Source organism: Grampus griseus (assembly GCF_964374135.1).
Source record: "Grampus griseus genome assembly, chromosome: 8".
Classification (NCBI taxonomy): domain Eukaryota; kingdom Metazoa; phylum Chordata; class Mammalia; order Artiodactyla; family Delphinidae; genus Grampus; species Grampus griseus.
In genome coordinates, this window is record NC_139002.1 from 98914505 (window position 1) to 98933209 (window position 18705).

The following is an 18705-nucleotide window of genomic DNA, read 5'->3' on the forward strand; positions in this document are numbered from 1 at the left end:
TAAGGTTAAAAAAAAAAAAAGACAAAATAGGGAATTCCCTGGCAGTCCAGTGGTTAGGACTCCACACTTTCACTGCCAAGGGCCCGTGTTCAATCCCTGGTCGGGGAACTAAGATCCCACAAGCCACAAGGTGTGGCGAAAAAAAAAAAAGACAAAATTCTAATAGGGGAGAAAAACATGACATTTTCAGTGCTGTGTGTGACTGTGCTGGTGTGGAGGTAGGTCATGAGCCTTCACTTGGTCTCCTGGCTGCTGATGAGGTAAGCTGCTAACTGGGTGATTCCCCCCCTGACTCAGGCACCTCACGTACACGCAGAGGCAGCTGGATGTCACAACCCCAACCCGAACCAGGCACCACATGTGTACCCAGAAGATCACCTCCAACTAAGCCAGATCTTATCTAATTAGAAACCCAGGTGTAGGGGCTTCCCTGGTGGAGCAGTGGTTAAGAATCCACCTGCCAATGCAGGGGACATGGGTTTGAGCCCTGGTCCGGGAAGATCCCACATGCTGCGGAGCAACTAAGCCCGTGCGCCACAACTACTGAGCCTGCGCTCTAGAGCCCGCGAGCTACAACTACTGAAGCCCACGCACCTAGAGCCCATCCTCTGCAACAAGAGAAGCCACTGCAATGAGAAGCCCGCGCATCGCAATGAAGGGCAGCCCCTGCTTGCCACAACTAGAGAAAGCTCGCGCGCAACCAAAAATAAAACAAACAAACAAGTAAATAAATAAAAAATAAAAACCCAGGTGTCAGCAACCATTCAGGAACACCCAGGGACTTTGCTTTCCTAACCTGGGAAAGGGACAGTTCATAGTCTCCTGGCTTTGGAAAATGACCTCTTTTCTCCTCCCACATTGTCAGATCTGAAGTTTTCCTAGTCTGTGCTAGATTGGGCTTCCTGCTTGAAAGTAAATCTTCCTTTTTTCTTTTTCCATTCAGCGCTCGATCTTTGGTTTCTGGTAGTTTAAACATTTTTCTTTAACAAAGGCAAACCAGAGCACAGAGGAAGGAATGATAAATTCTGTGTGTGGGAGTCAGAAAAGTTTGGAGAAGAGGTTGCATTTAGGCTGGGACTGGAATGATAATAAAAAGATCCGTCAGGCTGACAAAGCGATGAGGAAGCACATTCCAGGGGCTGGGAGGACACGAGCAAAGGAAGAGGTGTGCAAATGTATGACCTATTCAGGCCAGGCCAGGTCACTTGTTGGGGCTGCAGGGTAGGTGTTTGGTGGGAACTGTGAGGTACTCCCTGGAAAGTTAGGGTGGCACAAGCTTGTAATTTTTGGGGGGGGGTGTTAATCTTACACCTGTGGGGACATTCTTCACATCCAAAAAATAGATATTATCTTCCTTCATTCAAGGAGTATTGGCTGAGCTTCTTCCAGGCACCAGGCATCGTCCTAGGCACTGGCTACTTGTCTTGAAACATGTACATCTCTAAGCCTTTCTTTTCTTTTCTTACTTTTGCTAGAGATGTGAATATGATACATTTTCTCTACTATTATGAAAAAACTCAGGGCATGATAAAAAGGCAACAGACACCCCAAGAAGAGTGATGGGGAAGAATGGGGTGGGGAGAACTGGAGAATCCGTGTCCTGTTTAAAAGGGCATCTCTGGCTCAGCACAAGATGATTATAACTGTGCTGAGAATAAGACTGGTAGAATGCGCCAATTCAATTTTTCTTCCCAGAGAAAGTGGCAATAGGGATTGAAAAAATGTGATTGTATCAAAATTTTTTATGTTGGCTAAAAACTTTAAACTTACTATATGCTGCCCACACACAAACGGCTGGCAGGGCATGTTGGGGTCATGGGTGAACCATCAGTCCTCCGCCATCCTCTGCTCTAGGCAGCAGGCAGTGAGGGAATGAATACTGGATAGGCATCAAGAGTACTTCTTTTTTAAAAACAGGATCCCAAAAAAAAAAAAAAAAAAAAAAAAAAAAAACCAGGATCCCAAGATTGTCAAGGTGGCCGTGTGCCCAGCTAATAACCATATTTCCCAGCCTCCCTTGCTTAGTCAAGTCATATGACTCCCCTGTGACTAAGTTCTGGCAAATAAGAGGCCAATGGTTGTGCTTGGCTGTTACTGAAAAGGCTACAAAAAGGGGATAGACAGCTGGTAATGTCCCCCATTCCTCCAGCTTTCTTCTTCAAAGAGTAAAGTGATGGCTAGAGCTTCAGCAGTCATATTAGGCTAAGGGGCAGCCTTGAATATAGAAGCCATATTAGTGCTTGACAAAATACAAAAGACTGTGTAACTTAGACAACAGATACTAATTTTTTCCAGAGTTATGGAGGCCAGAAGTCCAAGATCAAGGGGTTGGAAGATTTGGTCTCTTCAGAGGCCTCTCCCCTTGTTTTGAAGGTGACCACCTTCTTGCTGTGTCCTCACATGGTCTTTTCTCTGTGTGTGCACATCCCAGGTATCTATTTGTGTGTCCAAATTTCCTCTTCTTATAAAGACATCAGTCCGATTGTATTAAGGGCCCGGTCTCCAAATACAGTTATGTTCTGAGGTACCAGGGGTTAAGGTTTCAACATATCAATTTTTGGGTGGGGAGATAATTCGTCCCATAACAGAAATTAGGCATGAAAGATGCTGGGATTATTGAAGAGACAGTTTTACTTCTTCTTTTCCAATTTGTATTCCCTTTATTTCTTTTTCTTCTCTGACTGCAGTGGCTAGGACTTCCATGATCTAGCCCCTCCTTATGACATATGGAATTTAGGAATAACTGTGCCCATTGTCTGCTTGTAAGATGCACTTATCAGAAAAAGGCAATATAATGTATGGGTTGAAAACATGGTCTCTGGAGCCAGACTGCCTGGATTCAAATTCTGACTATACTTCTTATTAGCTGTGTGACCTTGAGCCAGTTACTCAGCCTCTCTGTGCCTCAGATTCCTAAGGGACAATAATAGTATTTATTTCAACCTCTTGTTGTGAAGATTAAATGGATTGATAAGTGAAAGGTATTTAAAATAGTGCTGGCACATAATTCCTTCTATCCAAGTGTTAATATTATTCAGGTTTTATGTTGTCTCTACCATGGTATGGCTTAGGATAGAATGTTCCACTCTCTGTTAGGAAGGCAGCATGTCAAGGCATCCCCTCTTTAGAGCAGGCTTCACATCTTTATTCCTCAGGCTGTAGATCAGAGGGTTCAGCATGGGGATGATCACTGTGTAGAAGACAGACACGACCTCGTTCCGTTCCATGGAACTGTGAGAGCTTGCCTGAGCATACATGAAGGTGATGGTGCCGTAGAAGAGGCAGATGACTGCGAGGTGAGAGGCACAGGTGGAGAGTGCTTTGCTCTAAGCCTTGAGGGAACGCATCCTGCAGATAGTCACCAGGCTGTAGGCATAAGAGACCAGGATAATGATGATGGTAAAGAGGATAATCAAGGCAGAAGATGAGAAGACAATGGCCTCAGCCTTGGCAACGTCTGCACAGGCAAGTTGGAGCACAAGGGGGATGTCACAGACATAATGGTTAATGATATGGGGGCCACAGTAGAGCGGCTTGAAGATGTACCCAGTCAGTAAAGCTGAATTGGCAACAGAAGCCATATAGGTGACTGCCACCAGTTGGACACACAGATGTTGGGACATGCTGATTTTGTAGAGGAGAGGGTGGTAGATGGCAGCAAATCGGTCATATGCCATAATGGCCAGGAGCAGACACCCAGCAGTACCGTGGAGAGTCATGAGGGTCATCTGGACCAGGCAGCCTGCAAAGGAGGTGGACTGGCTTGAGGTTAGGAAGCTCTGCAGCAACCTGGGGGTGTTTAACGTGGAGAAGGAGGAGTCTATGAAGGAGAGGATACTCAGCAAGAAGTACATGGGCGTGTGGAGCTGCGGGTCTGCGTGGATCAGGGTGATCATGGCCAGGTTGTCTGTGAGGGTAACTGAGTAGATGAACAGGAAGAGTGCAGAGGATGCCCTTGAGCCCTGCCTGCTCTGTGAGCCGCAGCAGGAGGAACCAGGTGACGCAGGTGCAGTTCTTTGCTGTAGTGCCCCTGTCACTGCAGAGACACCAAGTAAGACATGCTTGTACCCTAGAGGCAGACCCTGGATTCAGTGTCTGAAGCTCTTTTAATTCCCCAGAATGGGCAGTGCTAGAGGAACTGGGGAGGGGACACTGGCATGAACTGATCACCTACTCTGAGTCATGTGCTACCTCATTTCCTAAACAGCTATTGAAACTTCATAATACTTTCTCACTTAAATATTATGCCCATTTAAGTATTCACAATAGCCAAGACATGGAAACAACCTAAATATCCATCGACAGAGGAATGGATAGAGAAGATGTGGTACATATATCCAATGGAATACCACTCAGACATGAAAATGAACGAAATAATGCCATTTGCAGCAACATGGATGGACTTAGAGATTATCACACTAAGTGAAGTAAATCAGACAGAGACAGACAGATAATATATGATATCACTTATATGTGGAATCTAAAATATGACAAATCAACTTATCTATGAAACAGAACAAACTTATGGTTGCCAAGGGGGACAGGGCAAGGGGAGGGATGGATTGGGAGTTTGGGATTAGCAGATGCAAACTATGAATAATCAACAAGTTCCTACTGTATAGCACAGGGAACTATATTCAATATCCCGTGATAAACTATAATGGAAAAGAGTATGAAAAAGAATGTATATATACATATAACTGAATCAGTTTGCTATATAGCAGAAATTAATGCAACATTGTAAATCAACTATACTTCAATAAAATAAATTGTAAAAATGTATAGAACATAAAAAATTATGTCCATTTATATTTAGTGAGAGTATCAATTTGTCCAAGGTAAAAGAGCTAGTACATAAAGAACGTGGGATTAGAACTCAGTCCAAGTAACAATCATATGTCTATTATATAGTTATAATAATTTTCTCTTCCCCAAATTTCCTGTTCCATGGAGAACTGGCATCACTAGTGAGTGTTGGAGGCCGGTATGTTGGTCCAGAGAGGGAATACATGGAAGTGTTAATTTGTTATTTATTTGGGGGCAAAGGCTCCAACAGTACTAGTCCCCAAGGCCAGGGACATTGAAATCAAGCCTAATGTCATCATTAATATAAGGTGACTCAGTAGAGCAGTGATTTCTCCCAGTGTTGTAGGTTGAATTGTATCTTTCAGGAAGATTTGTTGAAGTCCTAACCCCTGGTACCTGTGAATGTTACCTTATTTGTAAATAGGGTCTTTGCAGAAGTAATCAAGTTGAATCATATTCGATTAGGGCGAGCCCTCAATCCACTATGACTGGTGTTCTTATAAGAAAAGAAAATGGAGATACAGGAGATGATACGGGAGAATGCCATGTGAAGACACGGATACAGAGGCAAGGTGGCCATGTGAAGACAGAAGCAGAGGTTGGAGTGATGTTGCCACAAGCCAAGGATGTCTGGGGCTTCTGGGAGCCAGAAGAGACAAGGAAAGATCCAGGCCTTGAAGCTTCTGAGGGAGCACATCCCTGCCACCACCTTCATTTTGAACTTGCAGCTTCCAGAACTACGAGGGAGTGTATTTTTCTTGTTTTAAGTCACACAATTTGTGGTACTTTGTTACAGCAGCCCTAGGACACGAATACACCCAGCTGGGGACACTCCTGGCTATTGGTACAGGCCTCCTGAGCAGTTGTCAGGAGACTGGGCTTTCTTTTTTTTTTTTTTTTTGGCCATGCCACATGGCATGTGAGATCTTATTTCCCTGACCAGGGAGCAGTGGAAGTGCAGAGTCTTAACCACTGGACCGCCAGGGAAATCCCTGAGGCTGGGCTTTCAGATCTCTCTCTATTGACAGAGCTAATAATCCAAGGGGAGAAAATTAAACGCAATAAATTAAAACAAAGTCACTTATTAGTTACCACTAACTAAGAAAAATATTTGTATGGGAGAATAGGCAGCTACATTAAATATGAAAACTCCAGTTCAACAAAACCATGACTGAAGAACCAAAGTCTTGTGTTTTAGCTATAAATAACAAGGCAGTAGGACATGCCAGATTTGTGGTATTGGGGTCCAGTGCAGGGCATGGTTCTGAACTGGAGGTGAGCTCTTTCACCAGAGAGCACAGGTCAGAGTGTTCACACACCTAACCTCCCCAGAGGAGCCCACATGTTTATGTAAGTTTTCTCAGCTGTTGTCATGCTCCCAAGAATTTGCCTCTAAGCATCCTCGCTTTTTGGGTTTTCAGATAACCAAGGCTGCTGTTCGGAGGGGAAGCCCTTGTATGGGATACTGGCCAGGGCCTTCTGTCGTTGGTTGGACATCATTGGTTGGACATCAGTTCTGATTGGTTGAGTGTAGGTTCTAATTGTTGGAGCATCTGTTCTGATTGGTGCCCATGGCATTCTGGTTGTTAAATGTTTGGAATTCTGTATCATCTGGATGAGGCTGGGAACAAAGGAGGAATAAGGTAGGGCCTCTTCAGAGTATCTCAGGATAGCTAGAAATAAGTGGCGTCTGATCAAAGCTGGTAAGAGGGCTTTGTGCTATCAGTATCTATTGGCAACTCGGCCTCTTGAAATATAAAAAAGTATGTACAGATTTTACCTATGGAGAGCACCAGTGGGGTTGCTTCCTCTCTGCTCATGGTGTTTCCTTTCTTAAAGAGGGATATCCATTGTGTAATACACCTGGCCCCCTCTTCTCCTGGAGGAGGGATGCCTTTTGTGATCAATGGGTTTGGGATAAGGCACTGAATGCGTGTAGCTCTGCTTTGCTCATTGGAAGCACAGGTTCTGCTCTGCTCTATTTCTCCGTAATGTAGACCTTAAAACTAGGTCATTGTCTGTCTAATTTTTAAGAAGACCACTTACAAGGATGAGTCATGTTCTGCAGTACCAAGTTGCATCAGTGATGCAGGTGGTATTTTGCTCTCTGTCTGCGTTTCTTCTACCTCATCTCTCTTAATTGGTTCAGAATTAGCATAGGGAGGAGAGATGTTAGTTATTGTGGTCCTTAAAGACCTCAGCACAGAGAAAACCAGAAGGAAGCTGGCAGGGGTGCTTTGCTTGGCCTGTCTCTTCAATAATTCCATGACCTTGGCTCACTCATCTCTAGCACACTGATAGAGTTAAGGGGTGAGTTGGCTGAAACAATGGGTGTGATTGAACCCTGGAGGAGCTGGATTCACAGTAATAAATTCCTGGATGAGAAAGCAGAAGGACAGCCCCCTCCAGTTCCTCTGCTAAGATGTTGATGAGGGGCTGCCATGGCAATGAGAGTACATGAATGAGAATGAAGTGTCCTGACAAGAAAGAAAAGAGAAGACTTATCAAGGTCAGAAGAGGGGCGGCTCATGAAGGTGGAGGTCATCTCAAGATGAGAAAGTCCCTGAGAGTTTCTGAAGATCTCCTGTTCCCATGGATACCTTACAGAGCCAAGGATGGGTTCCGCTTCTCTCTCTGACACCTCTGCTCTTGCGTTGGGCACAGGAACTTGCCACTTTTGGCTATAACTTTAATTGCTTGATATTTGTGTGTAAAGTACAGTGATCAGTAGTTTGGAGTCTCAACTAATTTCATAAATTTTTTTTTTTAAATTTTGGCCATGCTGCACGGCTTGTGGGATCTTAGTTCCCTGATCAGGGATTGAACCCGTGCCCTCAGCAGTGAAAGCGAGGAGTCCTAACCACTGGACCACCAGGGAATTCCCAATAAATACATTTCTTTTGATAGAAAGAGCTTTAGTGAATGGGAGAAGAAACTGGAGTTTTCAGACCCCCAGGGTTAGTCCAGGTACTATTTATTCCTTGTCTTTTAAAAATAAACATTTGGGCTTTCCTGGTGGTGCAGTGGTTGAGAGTCCGCCTGCCATTGCAGGGGACATGGGTTCGTGCCCCGGTCCGGGAAGATCCCACATGCCGCGGAGCAGCTGGGCCCGTGAGCCATGGCCGCTGAGCCTGCGCGTCCGGAGCCTGTGCTCCGCAACGGGAGAGGCCACAACAGTGAGAGGCCCGCGTACCGCAAAAAAAAAAGAGAGGATAGAATGTGAGCAGTAAAAGCCAAGATGCCCCTGGGACTTCCCTGGTGGTCCAGTGGTAAAGAATCTGCTTTCCAATGCAGGGGACGCTGGTTCCACCTCTGGTCAGGGAACTAAGATCCCACATGCCGCAGGGCAACTAAGCCGGCGCACCACACCTACTGAGCCTGCGTGCCTCAACTAGAGAGCCTGCGTGCTGCAAACTACAGAGCCCACGTGCTCTGGAACCCTTGCGCCACAACTAGAGAGAAGCCTGCCCGCCACAAGGAAAGATTCCCGCATGCCTTAACGTAGATCCCGCATGCCGCGATTAAGACATGATGCAGCCAAATATTAAAAAAAATAAAATAAAAAGCCAAGAGGTCCCTGGGTACAACCCTAAGGAAATTAATTTCAACCTTACTGTGCACTGCTTCTGAGCTCCAATTTTCTTCCAGTCACCTCGATGAAGGGGCTGATCAGATTTGAATGGTGTGAGCATGGTTCATGAGAAAGGGAGGATAAAGGAATCTAAGCCCTTACTGGTATTAGGATTCCACCTCTCAGCCCGCTTACCTGTGGTTGAGCAGAGACCATCCATCCATGAGCCTTGTTTTTGCAGACCTCTTGGGGTGTTCCTCTCCCCTTTTCATTAATTGCCCCTGACCAGCTTTCTCAAGAGAACTTCTCAACCAGTTGTAACAAAGCTGGGAAGACTCCCGTCTTAAGTTTCGTCTAGTTTTTTTCATCATGACCCCTAGAGTTAAGAAATGTGCCAGTGGGAATTCGTGACTGGTCCTCCCAGGAGCAGGCCTAGAACTGCAGGTTGTCTCCAAGGTATGCTGGAGAGGTCTTGGGGAGGGTTGTCTGGGAACCCCTGAGGAGCAGGGATTCTCCGTCAAATGCCAGGACAGATGCTCTTCATTTACAGTGTCCATCTCTGGTGGGCCTGTCTTCAGGTTACTGAGACTCAAAAGGCTGAGATGTGCACAGGGGCATGAGTCCACATAATCCCCAGGTCTCACAAGAAGTGAGTGAAAGTGATAATGACATCAACATATGTGCCCTCTTGGATGGTCTAGACGTGGCTTCCCCAATTGTTATTTCCTTTGATCCTCAGAATGTCCCTGGGAAACAAGCATGTATATTTGCTGTAAATATACAATAATGGGATTATATCATATTTGCTTTATTCACTTAACAGTATTGAAACTACATCTCTCCACCTAAAAAAAAACAACATAATTCTTCACACCTACAAAATAGCTCTATTGTCTTTGTAAAAATAACACATGCTAGTTGTAAAAAATTTAAACAACACAGAAAAGAACCAAGAAGAGAGCAGAACAACATCTAAAATCCTGCCACCACAGAAAATGGACATTGGTGAGTGTTCGTGTTATAAATTTCTCAATGCAATCATGACCATGATTTTCCATAAACAGAATCAAACAGAGTTATACTACATAAGATATTCTGTCATTTACTTTCTCACTCATGCCATGGGCATTTCCCTATATCAATCAATAAGTAATAGTCTACATAATTGTATTTAATCACTGCATGTTTTTTATTGTGTATGTGTGGCATCATTTGCTTGTCCCCCTGGGTTGACAATAAGGTATTTCCAACTTTTCACTGTTATAAATAACTTTGACAGACACCCTCAGCTATGGACGCTGGAGGGCCAAGTCCAGTGAGAACAGGGAATAGAAAGACTGCTTTTCCCAGGCCAGGAAGGAAGACACTGGCTCACTCCTTGGGGACTCTGCCACCTCGGGTTTCCACAATCCCAGGGGAAATCACCTCATAAAGCAAGAGGCCTTGTTAAGCAAATGACTTGTTTGGGTAAAAGAAATTCAGTCCCTAGACTACAGATCTGGGAGAGAGTCACAGCAGGTGAGCGACTGGATTGCCCAAGTTTCCTGCAGATAAGAGGGGGTTTATTCACTTGGGAAGACCTGCTGAATCTCGAAGTGAAACAGTGCTGAGTCCTCTGACCTTTGCGCTGCATCCCAACCTGCACGAGGTGTCTGATGCATCTGCCCCGCAAATGCCCCCTTCATGCTGCCAGCCCTCTACTCACGAATGTAGTGTTCCTTCATGGGCTAGATTTTATTCTGATGCCTAAGAGTCAGTGCTCCTCCCTGGAGCTCTCGGATGAGAATTCTTACCCATTCTCTTTCCTCACTTAAATTAAGCTTGGCCGCATCACTAGGTGTGGCCCCGTGCGTGTGAATGGACGTGATTTGTGCCCTCTCTGAGCATACACGCCTCAGGAGCCACCCCATGGTCTCCCATATCCCGTCTCTTCCCTCTGCTATGACACCAGCCATGTCCAGGATATAGGGGCTTCTCTTACATGAGCCTGAATCTTGGAATGAGCAGACTCACTACGGACTCATGATAGACGTGAACACGAGTGAGAGATACACTTTCTGCTGCTGTGAGCCAATGAGATGTGGGTATTGTCCGTTAATACAGCAGCCTGAGCTGCCTGATATCTTCTTCCAGGGCAAACTTCTTCTCTTGGTTGTAACCCCAGTTCTATCTCATCTCTCCTAATTCAGATGGTCCATGCTTCTCGGTCCAGGCTCCTTCCTGTTTCCTCTGAGAAGTCCTTTCTTCAACTTACTGAGCCAGCATCTAGCTAATTGACCTAAGGCAATTTTCTAAAACTGTTTTGACTTTTAGTTAAAAACATTTTTTATTGAGATATAATTGACATACAACATTCTATTAGATTTAGGGGTACAACATAATGATTTAATATTTGTATATACTGAGAAATGGTCACAAGAAGTCTAGTTAACATCTGTCACCATACGTAGTTACAATTTTTTTCTTGTGATGAGAATGTTTAAGATCTACTCTCTTAGCAACTTTCAAATATGCAAGACAGTATCATTAACTGTGGCCACCATGCTGTGCATTACGTCCCCATGACTCATGTATGACAATTCATTTTTTTAACATGAGGAGGTTCTAGTTGTTAGTAGCAGGTTCTATACAACCCCATTCTTTCAAGCCTGATTGACAAGTGATATGAGCACTTCTTCAGCTGAAACTAGTTCTCTATTAACTATCTCTGCTCACTTTGTGGGGTGAGGTGGGAGAAACACACAGCATTAGAACCCAGGCTTAATGTCACTGGTGGGAGGAAGTGAGGTGATGAAGTTCAGTTTCCATGGGAACAGAATAGAGTCTCATGGTAGCTTAAAAAAAAATAAGTTGAACTTGAGCTTGGAGATCATCTATATCCACATAGTTTATCTATTGGGACCGAGAGCTGAGACTTCCTGTTTGGCAACATGACTTAGCTGATTGTTCCCAGAAATTCAGGCCTAGGAAGATGTGATTGTAAACCAATAAATAACTTCACTGTTTGCTTCATGAAGTTCCTGCAGGCCAATTTATCTGAACAAATAGTTTGCTTCTCTAGGCAAACATCTCTCCTATTAAGACAATAGATCACTCATTTGGGTAAAGAATTTTCTCAACAAACAGTAGTTTACTTACCAAGATTTGCTTTCGGGCCCTTCCCCCTTCTGTCAATCCTAAACTATAACGTCACAGACTTTGTCCAGCGTCCTGATCTGCTCCTTGATGTGGAAGATCCATCTTAAGCCACTTGAATCCAGACCCCCCAAATCTATAAATATTTTCCATTGATTTCCTCCTATTGAGAACTACTAAGATTCTGTATTCTCTCTTATTATAGTAAGTCTAATAAACTTAGCTTTGGTCGAGAAACAGGTTTTCTGGTGGTATTTCAAAGAGTTATCAATTGACAATCCATTCTTTACCCAGGGTGACTTGGGAGCATTTTGCTTCCTGTTTTGGGGGGAGCCATTTTGCTTTCTGATAATTGAGAAGAAAAGCAGAGTTACATTACCTGTAAGGCAGGTTACCCCATCAGTATATGTTTTATCAATACAAAGGTTCATTGGTACTGCCAAGTGGGTTCAGATTTCATGTGGATATCAGGACTGGAAGTGACCTTCCTTAGATCATATTTTCTAAATACTTCCTTTTGCACAAGGAAAAATTGAGGTCCTGGTTCAGTAGACCCTTCTCTGATTTGGGGGAGAGACGCTACTTTAAGCAACGTCACTCCTTCTCCAAGCTCCCCATTTATGATTCAATCAGCGAATCACTGCTTGTCCAGTCTTGAAACCAGCGTGGACTTGCCTTGGAAGAAAAAGTGGCTTCATTATTTGTTGTGACTCACAAAGAAACTCTACACTAGCATTAAGATGGAACTCAGGAAGGGGATGACGGAGAGGTAACTGGCTTAGGAAATTGGGGCTTTCTTTTGTGGCAAAAGGAGTGGGGCCAGAGCAGTGGCACCAAGGGCCCTTTCATTTCCTAATTTTTCCTGCCCCTTCTGTCCCATTTCTTTTTTCCTCTTCCAAGTGGCTCTTCAGGTGCTCTGTAGGAACTGAAAACTCCTGGTAGGAGTCAAGACTCTATGGGATTAATAGAAAAGCTGGGCCTCGGTGGGAAATAGGGACAAGTTCTCTGGATTTTTTGGAAGCAGTAGAAATGTAAGCTTGTATAATTTTCTGCAAAAACCCAAGGGGTTTTAGACATTCGAGTAGAGCGTAGGCTTTGGAATCAGCTGGACCTGGATCTGCCATTGAACTATATTTGACCCTAGGTTTCTTGGACTCTCAGTTTTCTCATCTGTGAAATAGGCATAATCTACTCATAGAATTGTTATGAGGGTTAAATGAAATAGTGTGTATGTGGTGCCTCCCAGAATTCTTGGCACATAATATATGTTCAATAAATATTAGCTATGAATGATCGTTATTGGGCAAATGCCTCCTTCAGGGAGCAGACTGTTTCATAAAGTCCCGAGCCTTATAGAATAACAACAACTGGTATTCTTTTTTTTTTTTTTTTTTTTTTTTTTTTGGTGTACGCGGGCCTCTCACTGCTGTGGCCTTTCCCATTGCGGAGCACAGGCTCCGGATGCGCAGGCTCAGCGACCACGGCTCACGGGCCCAGCCGCTCCGCGGCATGTGGGATCCTCCTGGAATGGGGCACGAACCCGTGTCCCCCGCATCGGCAGGCGGACTCTCAACCACTGCGCCACCAGAGAAGCCCCAACTGGTATTCTTTTTATCTTCTGCTGTCTAAAAGCCGAAAATCCAAAGAGGAAGAGGTGAAATATATATAACTACATATGCCTTAATTAATATGCCCTGATTAACTACCCAGCACTGTGCTGGGCTCAGTGGGGGATGAAATAAAATACGAGCTTTGGTTCCTGCTTCAGAGAGCCTGCAGTTCAGCTGGGGAAGCGAGATACACAGCCAGATAGCAACGGTGAGCAGAGTTTGTAGGAATGTAACTCTGTGGGAATAATTCAGCACCGTCCCAGTGACAAATGTGCTTGTGTTTGTACGCTGTCCTGGGAGTGGAGAGCTCATGAATAAAGGAGGCTGGTGAGGAAACAGGTGCTGGGACAGCGTACGCTTCACTGCAGCCTCTGAAGTGCTGTCTTTGGCCACTGTCTCTTATCAGGGGCAATAGAGCTGTGGAGGAGAGGTCAAGGTCAGGTGCCAGAATAGGAGAGGATGGGTCTTTAAAAGAAGCTTAACTCCAAACATATTTTGTACGTAAGCAGGAGTCTGGAGGGATCTGAAATACCCCTTTCTGAGTCTGGCTCCTCACACGTTAGGTTTGACTTCCAATGGCCTTAAGGACAAGGAATCTGATATTTGTCTTGCCCCCAAGGGTACCACCTATTGGTCTAACTTTGTGTCTGACCCTGATTTCACTCATGATGCTGCCTTTCTTATCTTGACCTGGGTTTTGAACTCTTATCGTTCTTCTCCTGGTATTTGGCCTTTGACTCATCCTTGGTGTAGAGTTACCGCGCTCTGCAGGATCTGAGTACTTGTCCTGGCTCTGTCCTGCTACAGGACCTCAGGGTTTAGCCCATTGTCTTGAGACTCCGAGAGCTGGCTGAGCCTATATGAACACGATGGTGCCATTGAAGAGGGAGATGACAGTAAGATGAAAGTCACGGATGGAGGGAGCTTTGCTTTGGGCTTTCAGGGGATGCATCCTTCTGGTCATGACTAGGATGACAGTGACAATGGAGAGGGTAAGCAGAACAATGGAAGGGGATGGCCTCAGCCTTGGCAAGGTCAGCACAGGTAAGTTGGAGGTTAGGCAGAGAGGCAGAGGTCGCAGAAGTACTGATGAACGGTGCTGGAGCCACGGGAGAGCAAGATGAAGATGCTATTTTGCATGACCACATCACTGATACCAGCAGCCAATGCCCTTTTAATGCCCAGAATAAATAATCCTAGAAGAAGTGGGGAAGCTGGTATCAGGTGATCATCTACTCTAAACCATGCTATATGCTAAGCCTTTTGCCATATAAGTATTTAATCTTTACACAACGTTCTTGTTTACAAATGAAGCTAGATTGTACATGGCAAAACCAGACTCAGACACCAGTCCTGTCTGATTCCATGACCCACGTAGCTTCTGTTTCACCTTATGCTCTCATGAATCTACAGTCTTCTGTCTCAGGATTTCTGGTTCATAGGGAAAGAGAAAGAAGGAAACTTGGGAGCGTGACTGGGTGGCTAAGGAGGTAGATTCATTACCCAGTAGGTCTGGGTTGTATTTAGGGACATGTGATTTCTCAGTGACGGCTAAGCCTGGGGAAGAGGACATGAGGGGCGAGCACGGCAAGTGAGCTGGCGTTAACCATGGGTTATGGTGATCACACTGAGGGAAAACTCTGGCTTCCCCCAGCAGCTCCACTGTGGAGACTCAGTGCCGGGGCTGCCAGGGCAGCGACCCACATTTGGGCTGAATGTCTGAGCCCAAGTCTTGTGACTGTGGAAGTCAGAAGGGGGAGAGGCATGAAGGCAGCGATGTCAGATAGGAACCGCTAAGAAATTTTAAACATCCCATCCTGCCCGTAAGTCCTCACGTCTGTCTCTGGTCTTCCTTCTTGCTTTGGTCTTCTAGGGCACAGTTTGAGAGCCTGCCTGTTTTGCTCACATCACTTGTTTACTGACAACTTTGTAAATTGAGTGATTGGGTCATTTTTATAAAGAATTGCAGTTTTGAGCTTCAAAGAGCATGTGAGTAGAACAGCAAACTGTCTGTTGGATGCAACAGTAACACCCAAGGGAAGCTTCACTGTTCAGACCCTGAGGTCCTGCTTCAGATACAGACACGGTGTTTCCTGGGCATAGAGTTTTCTGGGTGATAATGACTCTGGAGGGCTGGCCTTGAAACTTCAGTCTCTCAAGTTATCAAACATCCTACTTTATGAGCATCTTAGAGTAGAAGAATGGGGTCTGAGATTGACTGGTACCCCTCCATGGAACAAATTCATCTTTACAGAGCTTATCCACACACTGCCTATGAGCCAGGCTTGCTTCCCATCTAGCTCAGCTTCTTGGGACTGGCCAGTTTCTCTGAGGTCTCGGAGAGGGTAAGGATGAAACGGGGTCTGTGACACTGGTGGGGGGTGTGGACAGCATTCAGGATCCTGTGGAGAAGGCAGGGTGGCCACACCCTAGCGGGATCCATGAATCTTCTGAAGGATATCTGTCCATCTCCCTCTCCTTGAGATACTAGTTTCCTCTGGCCAGCTCCAGTTGGAGGTGCCCTTAGACTGTCTTGGATTCTTCCTCCAAGGGAAGGCCCCTGTCTTATCTAATTTTGGCTCCTTCCATCCTGCCCCAAGTTGTCCCTGGAAGTGATGTCTGGAGAGACATTACGCTTGGTGAGTGAAGTTATCAGCCGCTGGAGAGCTTGAGTTTTCCACCGAAGATCACAGTGCCAGGGCCGACTCCCCACTTCATTACAATGTCCCTCCCCCAAAGACTTTTAGGGTTAGTTTAAATGAGTTTGAGACCCTTGAGAACAAGATGAACATCCAGGAGATTCAAAGTGATTTATCCTCCCTTTCCATCTGTAAACAGGAGATTTTAGGGATCATCTCTATTCTACATAGGACAGACCTGAGGCCCAGCAAGGCTGACCGATTTTTCTCAGGTGCTGGAGCCAGTCATTGGTAACAGTAAACACTCATTCAACACTGACTGTTTGCTTGGACTGTGATCCATTGTAGCCCAGTGCTTTGGCTGCCTCTCTGGGACCACAGACCAGTCTTCCTTTTAGCACCTGTGGCTTGATCTGCCCCTACCTTTGGCTTCACTTCCACCCAATGGAAAGTTCTGGATCTTCAGGTACTGGCTGTGCTCTGGGTGCTCTAAAGATGTGTAAATAAAAATTTAATTCAAATGCTCTTGAGAGAGGTAACACTTTGACTTAATTTCGAACCAACATTCCAATGACTCCTATTGGGTTCTATGCCAGATGGTTTTAGGTGAAGGGAGAGGGGAGGAGAGGGCTGGGTTCCATTTGGAGAGGGCAGTATGTGGGGGGCTGAAGGAATTGGATGCCTTGTCTCTCTGGGGAAACTTTGCCATGTCACCAGCTGCTCCTGCGCTCACACCTCTGCCTTGTCTTCCCTCCATTCCTCTTAGGCTACTCACCTATCAATTTTTTGGGAACCTGTTCACTTCTTAGTCTGTGACTAGGTTGCCTAGGGCTGTTGGCAACATGTGCTCAGCAATCGGTGAAGTTAGGAAGCAGGGTCTGAGTTTACCAGGGCAGTGAAGGAGGGGTTGGCTCCTCCCCTTCTCCGTTTCCTGGTCCTCTGCATCTCCTTGGCCCTAAGGGAAATTATTATTTAAAGAAAACTTTCTAATTAAGCAAATGGCTTATTTTCATGAAAATAAGTTCCTGCAGTTCCTAACTTCCTGAGTCTGAGATGGAGTATTGCGGAGGTGGTAGGGGACCGGCTGGAGCCTGCTCTAGCCTTAGCATGTGTGATGGTTAATTTTATGTGCCAACTTGGCCGGACAAAAGGATGCACAGATAGTTGGAAAACACTTCTCAGTGTGTCTGTGAGGGGTTTCCAGAAGAGATTAGCATTTGAATTGGAAGGCTGAGTAAAGAAGATGGTCCTCACCAATGCGGGTGGGCATCCTCCAGTCGGTAGAGCGCCTGAATAAAACAAGAAGGCCGAGGAAGGGTGACTTTGCTGTTTTTATTTGAACTGTGGGACCTCCATCTTCTCCTGCCCTCAGATATTGCTGATCTTGGTTCCCGAGGCTTCAGAATCTCACCACAACTTACGTCGATAGCCCCCTGGTTTTTAGGCTTTTGTTCAGACTGAATTCCAGCACTGTCTTTCCTAGTCCTCCAGCTTGCAGACGGCAGATTGCGGATCTCAGCCTCCATAACTGCGCCAGCCAATTCCTATAATAAATCTCCTCTTATATCTATCTATCCATATATATCCTGCTGGTTCTGCTTCTCTGGAGAAGCCTAGTACAGTATGTTAAGAAAATGACCTCAAACCTGTACATAAAGCCGGGAGGTGATTCCAATATCGTCACTAAGCATTGATCAACAGGTTCACCCATGGATTAATTAGTTTTCTAGGAAGAAGTTCCACCTTGACATCTGTGAAGTTACAGGTGAATGATTTATCTGATGGAGATGTAACTGCTTCTTTGTCTTCTTCACAGGCCTCAAGCCCAGCTGTATTGCCCTTAACCCAACCTGCCTATACTCCCCGTTTTTCTTCCCCATCAGGATCTAAGATGGTCAGGTTTTTTTTTCCCTCTTCCCCATTTATATCATCCACATTCTTTTTTTTTTGTGGTACGTGGGCCTCTCATTATTGTAGCCTCTCCCGTTGTGGAGCACAGGCTCCGTGCGCGCAGGCTCAGCGGCTCCGCGGCATGTGGGACCCTCCCGGACCGGGGCACGAACCCGTGTCCCCTGCATCGGCAGGCGGACTCTCAACCACTGCACCACCAGGGAAGCCGCATCCACGTTCTTCATCCCATGCTTTTTCGCCCTCCCTGGCTGATTCATAAACTGAAGTAATTCAGTGGATTAGGGAACTCAGAGTTAGAGGTAACCAGGCAAAGCATAAAACACATTTGCAACCCATCTCCTGTTACCTAGGATTCCCAGGTTGGCAGGGATGTGGGGACACTAGCATACATGGAACAGGGTTCAAGCCAATTTTATTTGAATCCCCAAAAGATACTGAACCTCAGTTGACATCTGGGTTTCACAATACATTCCACCTCCTTTTCCCCACTCTTAAATTAGTAAGACTGATTTCTGTTACAATACAAGTAGGGTTTTGTCTAAAAACATAAAGGTAATTTGATTTTGATTGAAGAAAGCTGTATGGTCTTTCAGCCTTTAATTTTGTTTAATTGGCCATTTACATAGAAATAATAGCTCATGACTGCTTTAGAGCACATTTTGGGCCCTGGCTAATTGGAGCCTCCGCTCTCTCCCACAAAGTCGAGTGACTACTGTCTCCTCCCTATACTCAAACACCACATGCATTATTTCTCCAATATCATGTATTCAGAAGGGCAACATTCCCTGTAGAGCCTTGTAGGGAAAGTTTCTCCTGTTGAAATATGTCATTTTCACTGTTTGGCATTCAATGGTCCTTTCCATATGTGGGAACTCTCAAGACGGGAAGAATATAGAATCTAGCTCCCACTTCTGAAGTGAAAGAAGGTCCTATTTCCACCTCCCAGGGCTTTGTACAACAGAAATGTGGATGTAGGAGCTCAGTGGATGTAAGATATCCATGCTGGATGTAGTTAATATATCAAGAGATGTAG

At 45.3% G+C, this 18705-nt stretch overlaps 1 protein-coding gene across 1 annotated transcript; it reads right to left on the bottom strand.

The window, feature by feature from the left end:
* Window positions 1-3092: 3092 nt before the first annotated feature.
* Window positions 3093-17287, bottom strand: LOC309826140 (olfactory receptor 5P55-like; the record flags this gene model as incomplete). The annotated part of the gene is given in 5 exon segments (XM_082660108.1): window positions 3093-3326; window positions 3330-3945; window positions 3947-4036; window positions 17016-17050; window positions 17183-17287. Coding segments are annotated over 5 exon segments (1080 nt in total).
* Between the last annotated feature and the right edge of the window lie 1418 nt (window positions 17288-18705).